Source organism: Epinephelus lanceolatus, chromosome 16 (genome assembly GCF_041903045.1).
Source record: "Epinephelus lanceolatus isolate andai-2023 chromosome 16, ASM4190304v1, whole genome shotgun sequence".
Lineage (NCBI taxonomy): Eukaryota > Metazoa > Chordata > Actinopteri > Perciformes > Serranidae > Epinephelus > Epinephelus lanceolatus.
The window spans coordinates 43,582,113-43,596,437 of record NC_135749.1 but is presented as its reverse complement, the minus strand read 5'-3'; the positions used below and the strand labels follow the sequence as shown (position 1 = coordinate 43,596,437).

At 44.6% G+C, this 14,325-nt stretch overlaps 1 protein-coding gene across 2 annotated transcripts in view; it reads right to left on the bottom strand.

Annotated features, from left to right (window-relative positions):
* The window catches only part of gtf2h4 (general transcription factor IIH, polypeptide 4), an 83,552-nt gene that overhangs the window by 32,916 nt on the left and 36,311 nt on the right, over positions 1-14,325 (bottom strand). For both annotated transcript variants that reach the window (XM_033637517.2, XM_033637518.2), the window contains 2 exons: positions 9,888-10,019; positions 9,525-9,710 (listed from right to left, as the gene is read on the bottom strand). In XM_033637517.2, coding sequence (XP_033493408.2) covers positions 9,525-9,710; positions 9,888-10,019 — 318 coding nt within the window. The remainder of the gene's footprint in view (positions 1-9,524; positions 9,711-9,887; positions 10,020-14,325) is intronic.

The following is a 14,325-nucleotide window of genomic DNA, read 5'->3' as shown; positions in this document are numbered from 1 at the left end:
ATTGGCAAAAATTGATGTCTGCATTCATAAATATGTCATCACTGGTGTACTATTACCTCCACCAATAATCTGACTTATTCTCGTAAAAGGAGAATTTCGGATTTGTTTGTACATTGTGCGGGTAAGTTGTCTGTGGGGTCCATTACGTTTCGTCATCTTGAGAATACACCCGTCAGCAAGGGACATACAGCACCGCCTTCGGCGTTTTAGTTGAGAGCCAGGCCAGCACTGCCTGACTGAGGAGCCGAAGGAGAGGAGCAAGAGGCGCTTCGCTACTACCCTGGCAAATCTGAAACAAAGTCCCACTCTTTGAGCATAATGCAGGATCATGCATATGCAGCATCATGGGAGACGGAATCCTTGTCGCCAAGAAAGCGCAAAAGGGAATAGAAAAGGCAGCGTGACCGGCGAATTAAAAAAACGACGGCCCACATCGGGGTAGCCTTTCCCAGGTAGAGAGAGCTGCTGAGGGAGAATGGTAATGCAATCACAGGCCAGCGCCGCTGTTGGCTGTTAGCCGCTGTTAGCGGCCAGTCGCTAACAGCCTCATCCCTCTCCTCGCATCACTGCGCCGCTGTTAGAGCTGGCCTGTGATTGTATTACCTTTCTCCTTCAGCAGCTTTCTCCACCTGGGAAAGGCAACCCCAATGCTGACCCTTGTTTCTTTAATTTGCCGATCACGCTGCCTTTTTGATTCCCTTTTGCACTTTCTTGACGACGAGGATTCCGTCTCCCGTGATGCTGCATAATACATGATCCTGCATTATGCTCAAAGAGTGTGCCACTAACAGCTGTTAGCGGCGCAGTAATGCGAGGAGAGGGATGAGGTGTGTGAGGTTGAGCCACGTGTCAGTTGTCAAAGGACAAGACATGATTGGTTTGTTTCAATTTACATCCACCCCAACAGTCCTACGTTGTAAACACAGCCAGCATGGTGAGGAGGGGGTTTGTCAACTTGCATTGTGTGTGTCTGTGTAGGAGCCTGAATGAATACTCCATGTAGTATCGGATGACATGGTTTCATCAGTGTTATCATAGCTTTTTGGTACACAGCGGCTACAGTGGTTGCAATACGTGTTTGAAACAGTGAGGCGCTAGAGTGCACCATCTGTTTGAATACAATATATGATTTCAGCATTAGATGGGAGAAATTCCTACACACTGTGGCTTTAATGTTGTTGTAAGCTACTGTCATTACCGTCTGTCCTGCATCTCTCTCTCTGTCTCTGTCTCTGTCTCTCCTTCTGTCTCATTGTGTCATACGGATTACTGTTAATTTATTATGTTGATCTGTTCTGTATTAAATGTATCTATTGCACGTCTGTCCGTCCTCGAAGAGGGATCCCTCCTCAGTTGATCTTCCTGAGGTTTCTACCGTTTTTCCTTATCCACTGCAAGGGTCCTAAGGATAGGGATGTCATATGCTGTTAAGCCCTGTGAAGTGAATTGTGATTTGTGATATTGGGCTTTATAAATAAAATTAATTGATTGATTGATTGATTGATTGATTAATTGAATAGAGCAACTGGACGGCATGTCTGCTTTTTTACTAAAAACATGTGCTATTCCAACTATCCTTAGACTCACATACAGTGCCAGAGAGCTGGAAACATCGGTGATAGTCCCAGTTCCTAAAAAGACATACCTGCAAGAAAATAACAATTACAGGCCAGTAGCCTTAACTTCAAACGTGGTCAAGTCAATGGAGAAACTTGTGATAGAGGAACTTAGGAGAGAAACAAAGCAACATTTAGATCAATATCTATTTGCTTACTCAGAGAACCGTAATACGAGTGATGCTATTTCCACAGTAACACATCTTTTTTTGAAGCATTTAGAAAGTCCTATAGCATACGTCAGGCTGCTTTTCATTGATTTTAGTTCAGCCTTTAATTCGATTCGTCCCAATATTCTCTTTCGTAAGTTATCTCAGTTATATGTAAATCCCTGTATTATTAAGTGGTACTGCTCCTTCTTAGTAAAAAGATCACAAAAGGTAAAATTCAATTCAGTGTTCTCCAAGGAAATAGTATGTAGCACGGGCGTGCCTCAGGGAACAGTCAGTTCTTCCCTTCTGCTCACTCTGTATACTAACAACTGTGTCAGCTCACAACCCAATCAATTTGTTATTAACTTTTCAGATGACACTGTCATCCTTAGCTTGCTTACAAGTAACTCCAATGTCAGCATCCACACACAGGGGTGGTTAGGTTTGTCAAGCGGTGCGACAAACACCACCTGCAAATTAATGTTGGTAAAACTGAAGAGATTGTAGTGGATCCCAAGTCCATAGGAGACCACACTGCAATCTCTATACATAACCAAACAATTAAGCAAGTTGTCTCCTATAAGTATCTAGGAAAATAGACTGATAGGGATATGAGCTGGCACTCACATGTGCAAAATGTCTGTGCAAAGATACATCAGTGCCTGCACTTCCTACAGAGATTAAGACTGTTTAGAGTCAATAGAAATATAATGATGATTTTTTTTTTTACAATGCTAGTATTCTGTCTTAAGATGGTAGCTGGTTTGGAAACCTCACTGTGAAATTTAAATCCCAAATTGCTAGGTTGATTAATATGGCAGGGAAGATAATGGGTGTGTCCACACCCCTGATCACTCCTCAAGTCATTTTTGAACAATCAGTGATAAGACAAGCTCGTAAAATCGTGTCTGATCCTGACCATGTACTGAATCCTGAATATGAGTTATTGCATTTGGGAAGAAGGTACAGAGTACCACGTTGCAGGTATAACAGGTACAAGAACTCGTTTATTCTGTTGTCGATCAAACTGATTAATGAGGAGTGTGTCTGATGTATGTATTATGTATTTAATTTGATGCACTAAGGTTAACTGGGTGACTATGTGTTGTAATGTGTGTGTATTCTTATGTTGGTGACTATATGTTGATTGTATGTATGTGTATGCTGACCCCTAGCTCCAAGTCAAATTTTTCTAAGGAAACCAATAAATGAACTGAACTGAACTGAACTGCAAGACCCCGGGCATGATGGGAAACTTCTGGCTCTCATCTGAATGAAGGGCTGATTGATTTAGATTTTGACTCAACAATATGACATTTTAGATAAACTTTTAACTTTTCTTGAATTTTTAGAGATTTAGATTGTATTTGTCTGATTTGAAGGTTTAGTCTGTTAACAGAATACGAGTTAAGGATAGTGACTTCTAATAATCAGACTAAATACATCCATCATAAACTACATGTAGTCTATTAATATTGGACTGTTTAATTATTTAAAGGGCCAGTGTGTAAAATGGGTTGAAAACAGTGACATCAGTGGTCAAATTCTAGATTGCAGGGCTCACTCGCTCACCCCTCCCGTCGGGTAAATGACGGCGGCCTCGTAGGGTCAAAAAGCCTTGCGCATGACTTTTTCAGGAGTAGGTCTATCTAGCGACGAGGTGAATGTTTATTTAGAAATCTAAACCATGTTACAATATTGTAATGAATCCCTCACGAGCAGGAGACCAGAGGAGCGTTCGGGAAAAAGGCCCGTTTATTTGAGCGCTCCAGAAACTCCGGTAACACTCCACTCCGTTCCAAACTCTGACTCTTCTAGCGTAACAGACACACTTCATAACTTTACACACATACTCGTTTATCATACCAAGTGGGGACCCCCCTCCCCTCTCTGCTCCGCCAATCTCCAGCCAGCACACTGACTGACAGCGTAGCCGGTAAACAGAGCTCAGCTGTTTATTTAGCCTAGCAATATCTCCGGACTATAGTAGCTGCAATGGACGACTTTGAACGCGATTTTGAAGAGTTTCTTGTAGCGGACACAGACCCAGAGCCATACCTGTTTGAACCGGAGCACACAGATGAGGAACTCCATGTGTTTGATGCTGAGCTGGTGAGAAGAGAGGCTGAATGCACAGAATGGGATTCGGTGCTACTGTTGCCATTGTTGGGGAGATATATCATCAGGAGGAAAAGCACCGCAGAGAGTGCATCACAAGGAGTGAAACTACGTCCTCTTTTCCTCGCAGATGACGGTTCGGGTTCATTCTCTCCTGTTGCGTGGTAAGTGTGGTCCATTCGCAAACTTTATAACTAAAAAAACTTTTCACTACTCTCTATCGATGAACTACTAACACTCTGCTGTTTCTTCCTCCCTCTTCCTTCCTTCCGCTGTCTTCGTTAGTTCATTTATACACGCGAAACGTGTTCTCTGGCTGGCTGGATTGTCCACTCGGTCTGCCGTACATACATGGCGGCGCAAGATGGCGACCTCTCTAAAGCAAGGCCCTTGCTATATATATATATATATATATATATATATAAAAGCATAATTATAAGGCTACGAAAACCAAACGAATTTTATTTTATAGCGATCATACACTTGTATAAACATATTAATGGGTAGAATATTCAGATTCTGATTCAGATTGACAATAAACCATGCCAAATATTACACACTGGCCCTTTAAGTATTTAGTAACACAGAAACTTGCAGTAAGCAAGATGTGAGGATTCTTGAAATAGCATCTGTATACATATGTGAAGTCTGACTACTGTATATTTGACTGATCTTTAATGACAGCTGTTGTCTTGTATTCCTTTCCTCTGTGTTTGACTGTTTCAATTTATGCATGTAGTTGAGGGGACAGGTCTGTTCTGCAGCAACAAACTGATGTGATGCTGGTGTACATGAGAATTCATGTAAACTGGGGGTTATACCATGAACATAAATTACTGTAAAGCATTTTGTCGGCTATTCTGTCATAATTAAAACAATAGGAGACTGCGAAAAAACTGATGTATGGGTCTGATAACATTTTTAATAAATTGGCATCAGATCTGACAGGATGTTCCTGTATAGACTGAAGGCTGCTGGAAACTGTCAGGAAACTGACTGACTTGACCGTAGCTTTTTGTCACAGGCTCCTGCTGCAGCCACCTGATCTCATCCAGTTCCCAGGCGAGGCGCAGTTCATCTCGAACAAGCCTATTAATCAGCACACCAGAGGCATGCTTCATCTGGAAAACGTGTTCACCCTTTTGCTATGGTTTCCAGGTTGAATGGCAAGTAACTATGAAATGTTGTGAAATGGAGTGCAACAAGCTTTCAGGTGCGTTATCACTTGTTTGATGGGTGTGTCAGGGGTGTTACCCAATTAGCAGCAACGTGTAAATAAACAAAATTCCGGTTTCCAGATGGTTAAGAATGTTTAGTGCAGCTGGAGTTGACCTCTTTTATTTTTTTCTTTACAGAAAATTTAAGAGAAAATGTAAAGAAAAATATTGCTGCATGAGGCCAATTGTTGTGAAAACACTTCCAATTAAGCATCAATTTAACAAATCACCTGGTGAGGATGCTGACTTTTTGCCTGGGACTTGTAAGCTTCAGCTTCAGTCTTTATTGCATCATTACACAGCGCTGCGTTATGCATTATATTATGTTAGTTGGTCATGAAAAGCATATTCAGAACACTTCTGCAGCATTCTTATTACCTCCACCAATGGAAAAAGAAAACCTTGTGCCCCATTTTCATGAAACTTTGTGGAAGGGTGTAACACAGGCCCAGGATGAGACAGTGTTTTAACCAACTCATGGAGCTCATGTTAACTATACTGATTAAAAAAATGAAGGAAACACTTTATGGTCCCAGTATAATTTCAAGTCAGTTAAACATCAGGGATATCGATGTGTCCATTTAGGAAGCACAAGTGATTGTGAATCAGTTTAACCTGCTTTGGCGCAAATTAAAGTGACAGGTAACAGGTGCAATAGACAGGCAAAAGCAAGACAGCCCCCAAAAAGGGAATGGTTTTGCATGTGGTGGCCACAGACAACTACTCTCTCGTCCTCCTTCCTGACTGATTCTTCTCTAGTTTTGTGCTCTGTTAGTGTCCTTGTCACTACTGGTAGCATGGTAGCATGAGGCAGTACCTGCTTAGCAGACTCCATGAGAATGGCATGAGGGCCTGACATCCTCTAGTGGGACCTATGTTCACAGCCCAGCACCACACAGCTTGACTGGCATTCGCCAGAGAACACCAGAATTGGAAGGTCCTTCAGTGGGGCCCCGTTCTCTTCACAGATGAGAGCAGTTTCACACTGAGCACATGTGACAGATGTGAAAATGTCTGGAGATGCCATGTTGAATGTTATGCTGCATGACCGGTTTGGCAGTGGGTCAGTGATGGTCTGGGGTGGCATATCCCTGGAGGGTTGCACAGACTTCAATGTCATAGCCAACTAGGGATGGGAATCGTGAACCGGTTCCTGTTAAGAGCCGGTTCCAACTGGTTCAATTCATCGACATCATTAGCCTTTATGCTTAACAATTCCCTTATCAATTCTTTTCATTATGCCGAATCTATGCTCGTCAGTCAGGCTGCTAGACCACTGTGGAGCCTCACGCATCCCCGCTCCAGGTACACGGCGGCAGGATGCTGTTGTTGTTAGCCTCACTGGAGCTGCTAGCCCGCAGTGGAACTTCGGCGGATCCCCGCTCCAGGTAGTCGGCGGCAGGACGCTGTTGTTGTTAACCTCCCTGGAGCTGCTAGCCTGCTGTGGAGCCTCGTGCATCCCCGCTCCAGGTACACGGCGGCAGGACGCTGTTGTTGTTAGCCTCACTGGAGCTGCTAGCCCGCTGTGGAGCCTCGGCGTGTCCCCACTCCTGTTGTCGGATTTCATTGGAACACCAAGGATGGTAAAATGAGGGCAGTTGAGTTGATTTGCACGCCATTTGTTCTTATAATATGCTGGGCTAGCTGCGTTAGCTGCCTCACCTGAGTTAGCTGCACTAGCTTCGTGGTGTTGACACACTCAGGCTGTGGGCTGGGATTTATCTCTAGATCACCAGCTAGGAGTAACATTAATGACAACTCATTGTGGCTGTTGTTGTGACATAGATAACTGTATGCCAATGCTGGCTTATGACTGTGAAAGCTGCCGTTAGTTTTTGGTGTGGTTAGACGACGTTGAAACATTTCTATGCAGGAGGAGGTGTGTCGTTAGGAGGCTCCGAGGGGAGAGGGACACGAGCTCAGAGGGGAGGGGGGGTGTGGTGCTTTTTTTCAAATCTTTCTCATCGTCTTTCTAAACTAGACCATGGCTTTAAGGTTCATAATAAAACGTTATGAAAGCAGATGTCTTGGGTTACAAACAACAGGAGGTGATATCATTAATTCACAGGAGGAATCGATAAGGGAATCGATAAAGAATCGGATCGATAAGCAGAATCGATAATGGCATTGATATCAATAAAATCCTATCAATTCCCATCCCTATAGCCAACGTTACCCGACTGCTGTTAGGTACCAGGATGAAATCCTTAGAGAGATTGTCAGCCTGCATATACCCCAGGCCCCAAGAAGTACACTGAGCTGTGTAGGCAGTGAATCAGGTAAAGTGAGGATAACGGAGAGGCTATTAGGTGTTTTTCCCAACAACTACTGACCCACCAGAGATGATGCGAGATGACGTCACACAGAGCCGGGAGGAGGTCAGGGAAACGCTTAGTATGCTATTTACAGAGATAGCACTGGCGATCTGAACCGGTCAGTGGCGGAAAAAAAGCACTTTTAATGCACAAACTTATATGGGACGCATTTGCCCCCATATCTACCTCGCGGCTGCCGGCTGCATCCGCCTCCCTCAATACTGAACCAATTTTAAAACGAGTTGTACCTATAAATCATACGCACACATACACATGGGGAAATAGGGCACAGGTCGAAAAATACCGAAGTTATACTTTAAGCTGAATAAGAGAGTAGAGTCCATTAATGTGTATGAGCCGGTATGTTGACATTATTAAAAACAGTGGAAATAAAAACTAGCAATACAACTGACCTAAAAGCTCATGTCAAAGACGTCACTGAGAAATCCTGTCCTGACCACTGAAAAATCAAATTGGCAGTATCTTGCCTGTTATGAAAGAAATGACTCTCCATCCCCATGTACACAAGAGACATCTGTAAATCAGTGGATACATTTTTTTTCAGGGTCAAAACCCCCACGAAATGACTTGTTTTACTTTCAGGATTTAATCCATTTAGTCCAATAATATTTGAAAGACCAGAAAAGCAGACTAAATCAATTTATCCCCACTCAAGTTAGTGGAGTGCTAAACTGGAAGTAGTCAGCTTGGCTGGTGGAGGTCTTTAGTGTGCTTGCTCTGTGGGCCTAATGATGCGGAAGTAGAGCCTCTCATCTGGGTAATTTCAAACTGCGGAAACAGATCTTTTTTTGGCTTCATGCACCACTGAGCAACTTCATAGGAATGAACAGGGTCCCGCCTTCAGTATCTGGTATCCAGGTCTCTTAATACATCCATGGTATATCCTCCACTACACCACTGGTAGCATCAGTAACTAATGGGCCTTTTCCACTGTCACTTTTGGCAATGGTGAGTTAAGCCATGCCACACCGATTTGCGTTTCCATTATTAGTTAAGATGGGCCATGCCACACTGAGCTGCACCAGAGATGGACCTACTCCAGAGTTGGTAAAAAAGCGAGGCCGCCTGCCCTCAGGTGGGTAGTGGTGACATCTCGCCGACTGCAGCCAACCTCCAACAACCCCACTTCTCCCCCTCAATCAAGCTGTGTGTGTTGCAAGACTCACCTCTGACTGAAGGAGACCAGAGAGAAAGTCACTGTGTTCAGCTCTCAGTACTTTTGTAGCTTCTAACTGAATCTCTGTGGTTTGGAGTTTAGTTTCTCTCCTGCATCCTGTTTTTTACTTTAGAAACCTACTTTATTTTACTGTTTCATGTTCGCTATCAGCTGTATTAGAAGTCCTTATTTTGCTGCTTCACAATAAAGGTTTTTACATAACGAAATAACAGGGGACTTTTACTGTGAAGAATCCATAGTAAATGAAATGTGTTTATCACTGAATTAGGAGACATTTTTCAGCAGCTTTTCTTCCATAAATGAGAGTCTAATAATACCACAGGGAGGAAGAGTGAAAGCAGAAACATCACAGTTAGATGTTAGGTTTAGAGCTGCAGACAACAGGCTCTTACTGCACCTCTGCAACAGCACACTCCAACAAGTAAACTTCTTTTACCTGCCATGCTGTGTGATGGAAAAACACATGCAGCAAAAATAATGGGGGACTTAAGCCATGGACCAGCTATTACTGTTTTTAAACATCATCACTCAAGACAAGCCATCATCAGTTAAAGACACACCTTCAAGTGTTGTCGAGGAAATGCAAATTCCTGCCGCGCTGGGCTGACAGCCCAAACCAAACCAAACCAAGCCAAGCCAACCCATGACTGTCGAAAAGGGGTATAAGGAGGCGGGCTCAGTGAGGGGTCAGTTAGTTTCACAGAGTGATCAGCACTGAAATTCTGAGTCCAACACAAACATCAATATCTATGTTTTTAAAGAATCTGACAGTTATATGTAATATACACTAGTGTATATATACACAAATCATACACCTACATTTCTGATAAGGATCCATTGGTTCTTAAATAATTGGGACCTATGTGCTGAGCAGAAATAAACTTGTAAGCGCTCTCAACCGTATGTACCTTTTCATGAGGCCTGCTTGAACCAGCAGCTGAGCCAGGTCCTGACTGACGGCAGCGCAGGGAGAACCCACCATGAAATGCAGGATGACCTCCCAGCGCTCCATGGCGTAGCGGTCAAGACTCTCAATGTCCCGTGCGTGGCGGTCAGGACCCAGAGTGCTGCCCTCATCTGCCCATGCTCTGCCCCTGTGTGTTGACACATCAGTAGAATCTTTTAGACTCTTTGACTTAAAACATCAGTTGATAACTGTAGCTACTGCATTCCATCTCAAACAGAGAGTGAGAGAGTGTGGATAGAAGCTGTTTTTTAGAGAGTGCTGCAGCCCCACATTTAAACATCATGTTCACAGGGAGAAGACCTACCCGCCAAGCAGAGCAATCCTCAGGTTTTCTTTGAACACTGGATTTAAAATGTATCCCTGCAGACCACCCTGCAGCTGCTGACTGTGCCAAAGGCGGAGTCCTGCCAACACCGAGACACATTCATCATGATCCCTGCAAGTAGAAGCCAAAGACAAAAAACCCAATGAGCTGAAGTGGTTATTATCTGAAATGTGCAGTCAATAGTTTCTCTCCCACTGAAAATGAAATAAAAGCTGAACCTGAAGGGCTTATTTACACAGTTTCTTGCACCTTAATGTTGTTTAAGATGGGGTTTCACCCTATAAGAATACAATTCTGGTGGTGATGCACATGGAAAGACACTATCATACAATCTGACAGAGTTATCGCCCATTCAAGGCAGACATAGTAACATCAACAGTGGGACATGCTGATGCTCTACCAGGTGTGGTGCAGTAGCCTTAATTGGGCTGTGGCTTATTCTATTCTAAATATGTATTCCAATTCATCAGTAGCTGTTGTCATAGCATCATGTCCTTAAGTTCAAACCTGCAAAAGTCCATTTTATTCAGTTAGCCTGGTCATGATCAAAACCAGGGTGAACACTGGGCCTGTCGTGATAATTAAATAAGCAAATTATCAAGGTCAGCAAAAATTAGCAACATCATGTCCATATATTGTACCATATTGCCCTTGTTTTATGTATGTTTGTGCACATCACACACAGACACACACACACACACACACACACACAGCAGTGAATCAGGTAAAGTGAGGATAACGGAGAGGCTATTAGGTGTTTTTCCCAACAACTACTGACCCACCATAAAGTTTGGAAAAATAAGTTCAAATGGACTCAGTTTTATTGCAGCTCTCCACAGCTCCAGTGTGAGAATTAAGCTGAATGAGAGAGGAGAGCTCATTAATGTGTATGAGCCGGTATGCTGACATTGTTAAAAACTGGAAATAAAAAGTAGCAATACAACTGACCTAAAAGCTGATGTCAAAGACTATGTTCTACTTGTTGTTGTTGTTACTTACATCTTTGCACTTTGTTAACAACAGTCCTGACCACTGAGAAACCAAACTGGCAGTATCTTGCCTGCCTATTATGAAAGAAATGACTCTCCATGCCCATGTGGTAAATTTCTGATATTTATTTAAGTTTTATATAAGTTTTTTCTTTTTTTCTTTTAGAATACATCTTGTGGATGCGCTGAGATGCATGATCAGTGACGTATCCTGGAGTCATCGGGTGTTTCAGTTCTTTTCAAACACCCTCACCCAGGTGACCCAGCTGGGGGTGATCAGTCCCCAGCAGCAGTTAACCACAGGGCCTCCCTCCTCAGCCATAGCCACCTTGTCGCTCTCTCTGTGGCACTGATGACATTCTTAATGGCCCTCTTCTTTGCCAGCCCCATTACCCCCAGCTTTATGAAGACTCTGCAGAGTGACCTGCCTGCAAAGCCCCGACTTCCCCCTCAACAGGCTCACAGCAGGTATCCAAGCCCTGCCTCTTGCACTGCTCCGTCAGCTCCTGGTACTTGGTATGTTTTTGCTCTTGTGCTTCATCCATGCGCTCTTCCCAGGGCACAGTGAGTTCTATCATAACCACTTGTTTGGTGGAATCAGAAAAGATGTTGTTGATGCAATGTGTTCTGGAAACCGCAGCTGCTTGCCAGTTGGCTGCTGAGTTATATTAGAGAAAATAAAGTTGATAATTGTCTTTGGCCGATGGTGTTTGCTGGTGCTAATAGCTGAGGCTACAGTCTTTGCTACTGCTTCCTGCACTTGATCGTGCCGCCAGCGGTAACAGCATTCTGCAAGAGCCTTTGGGCAGCTGCTTATGATGTGCTCAAGGGAACCTCTCCCTGAGCACACAGCACAAGATGGTGATTCGCTCTTGCCCCAGACGTGGAGATTTGCCAGGCTTGGTAGGCCGTCGTACATTCTCCATTGACTCGACTGTTGACAATGGAACCTCGTATACCAGCAGCGGCCACAGGATCCTGGGCAGGATGGCATGTTGGTAAATCCAGGCTTTGAATCTTCCTGGTAGACCTGACTTCTCTGCTTTTGTTAGCCACTCTTCCCCTCTTCCCTTCCCCTCTTTTGGATGGAAGTGGAGTCCTTGAGGCTGGCGTCGAAGATCTTTCCCAAACTCTTCACTGGCTATATAGTGCTAGTGTGAAGCAGAACTTATCCACTATGTGACCCTTCTTCAGCACCAGCGACCTAGACTTGCTTGGCTTGAACCTCATCCTAGCCCATATGATGAGCTTCTCTAGGCCTTGGAGGATCCATCTAGTTCCTTGCACTGAGGATGTTGTGACTGTGAGATCGTCCATGAGGTCCCGGATAGGAGGTTGCCTTGAGCCAGACTTTGTGCTAGGGCCTCTTTATTCCACCTCTGCAGATCTGGCAATCATGTTCATGGCCATGGCAAAAAGGGTAACAGAAATGGTACAGCCTGTTATGATACCCTTTTCTAATTGGTGCCAGTTGGATGTTACAGACCCAGATGTGACTCTTAGCCTGAAATCATTGTAATAATCCAGGATAAGATTCCTAATGCTGCTAGGCACATGATTTCACCCTGGGTGATTTCCACCAAGCCGTGTGGTATGGACCCATACGCATTAGTCAGGTCTAGGGATGGGCAAACGATAAAAATTCATTATTCGATCATCAAAAAAATTAAAGATCAATTATCGATTAATTGATAAGCGAGTATTTCAAAAGAGAGAAAACAAAAGAGTGCAGTGCAGACTGTCACCGCAAAAGAGAGCAGCTGCCCCAGTTTTGAGCTTCAACCCCCCAAGCCAAAGAGGAAGAATGGCGCGCATGCGCAGTTCACCCCTGGGTGTTTACTACTGTTGCCAGCCAGGGGTTATAGGCTTCAGTTTTCAGCAAAACCTCTGTCTTTCAATGGTGTAGTGTTTTCAGAGGCCTCAAGGGAAGCTGCTGAGGCTTTGGAGAGCAATGACAGCCTCCGTTTGTTTATGATTTTTTGCCTGGTATAGGTCCAGCAGGGGGGTCTCGTAGGCATGGTGGCTCACCGGGCCTGTAGCATTGTAGGGGAAACACTACAACTATCAAGCAAAATTATTTGTGATCGATCAAAATCCTTAACAATCAATCATCGATAACCAAACATTGATGCCCATCCCTGGTCAGGTCCAACCACAGGACAGCCAGATCTCCTCTTGTTTCCCGGGCTTCTCGGATGAGCTGGGTGATGACACCTGTGTGTTCCAGGCAGCCGGGTACTCCTGGAACCCCCCTTTCTACACTAATGTGTCAATGTAGTCGTTCTGGAGGATAAACTCTGTCAGCCGTCGAGACAAAATTATTCCACATTAAGCAGTGATATGGATCAAAACTGTTTAATGTTCTTTGAGTTCTCCTCCTTTTGAATCCATACTCCCTCTGCACACCTCCACTGAATAAGTGACTCTCCCTCTTCACCAGATCACTCTCAAGATATTCCACAGGTGCCGGAGGAGTCCTGGGCGTCTCTTGTAAACAATGTATGGCACACAGCTGGGTTCTGGAGCTGAGGCTGATCTTGCTCTTTCACCACTTCCTGCACCTCTTTCAGGCAGGGCTCTCTTAGGTCAAAGTCGACCTTGGGGGGTGGAGGGTCAATGAGAGCCTTTTGGGGATCAAGCGCCTGATCACTCTGTGGATCACTTAGGGTGTTTGTGAGGAAATGGTCAACCTCATCTTGGGAGCATACAAGGTGGCCACTTCGCCTGTCCCCTAGCAGCTGTTTAAAGAGGCCAAAGGGGTTGGACAGGAAGGCTGTTAGTTTCCTGGCTCTCTCCTTTCTCCTTCTCCTGTGCCCCTCTACTCTGCATAGCTTCATGAGCTTCTTCCACAAAATGCCTCTTAATTCGGCAAGAGATTGCTTCTCATTCTCCCTTGCGCCTTTTTGTTGCCCTTTCAGCATCCAAAACCCATGTCATAGTTGTTGTATCTGTGTGGCCCTATGGTTCTTGGTGTAGGGGGCTCCAGGTTCCCCCTTTTCTGTGTAGCCAAACCGCACTGCTGCATAGCTGAGGATGATGGATGTCATGCTGTGAAGCTGGCTGTCAATGCTGCACTTGGCTATGGTCTGTGTGATGTTGCAGACATCCTCGTCAAACTTCTTACACTCACTCTGTTTATTCACTGGGGGCCACCTGATCTTCCTTCTCTGTGATGCTGTGCAGAGTGTGGGGGGCTGAAAAGCACGTAGGTTCTGGGCTCTGTGGGGTGATTCCTGGCCGGGCTCCTCTTGCGTCTCACCAGGGCTGGTGCCTGTGTGCTGCTCTTCTTGTTCCCTCTCTCTGCATTTCATCTTGGCCATGTGGACATAGCTTGCCACGGGTGCATCTAATGGTGTTAATCGTGGTCCATTTGTCATTCGCTTTTGTCTGTTACGTTTGAATCAGTCATGCTGGGGATCTCATCCCCC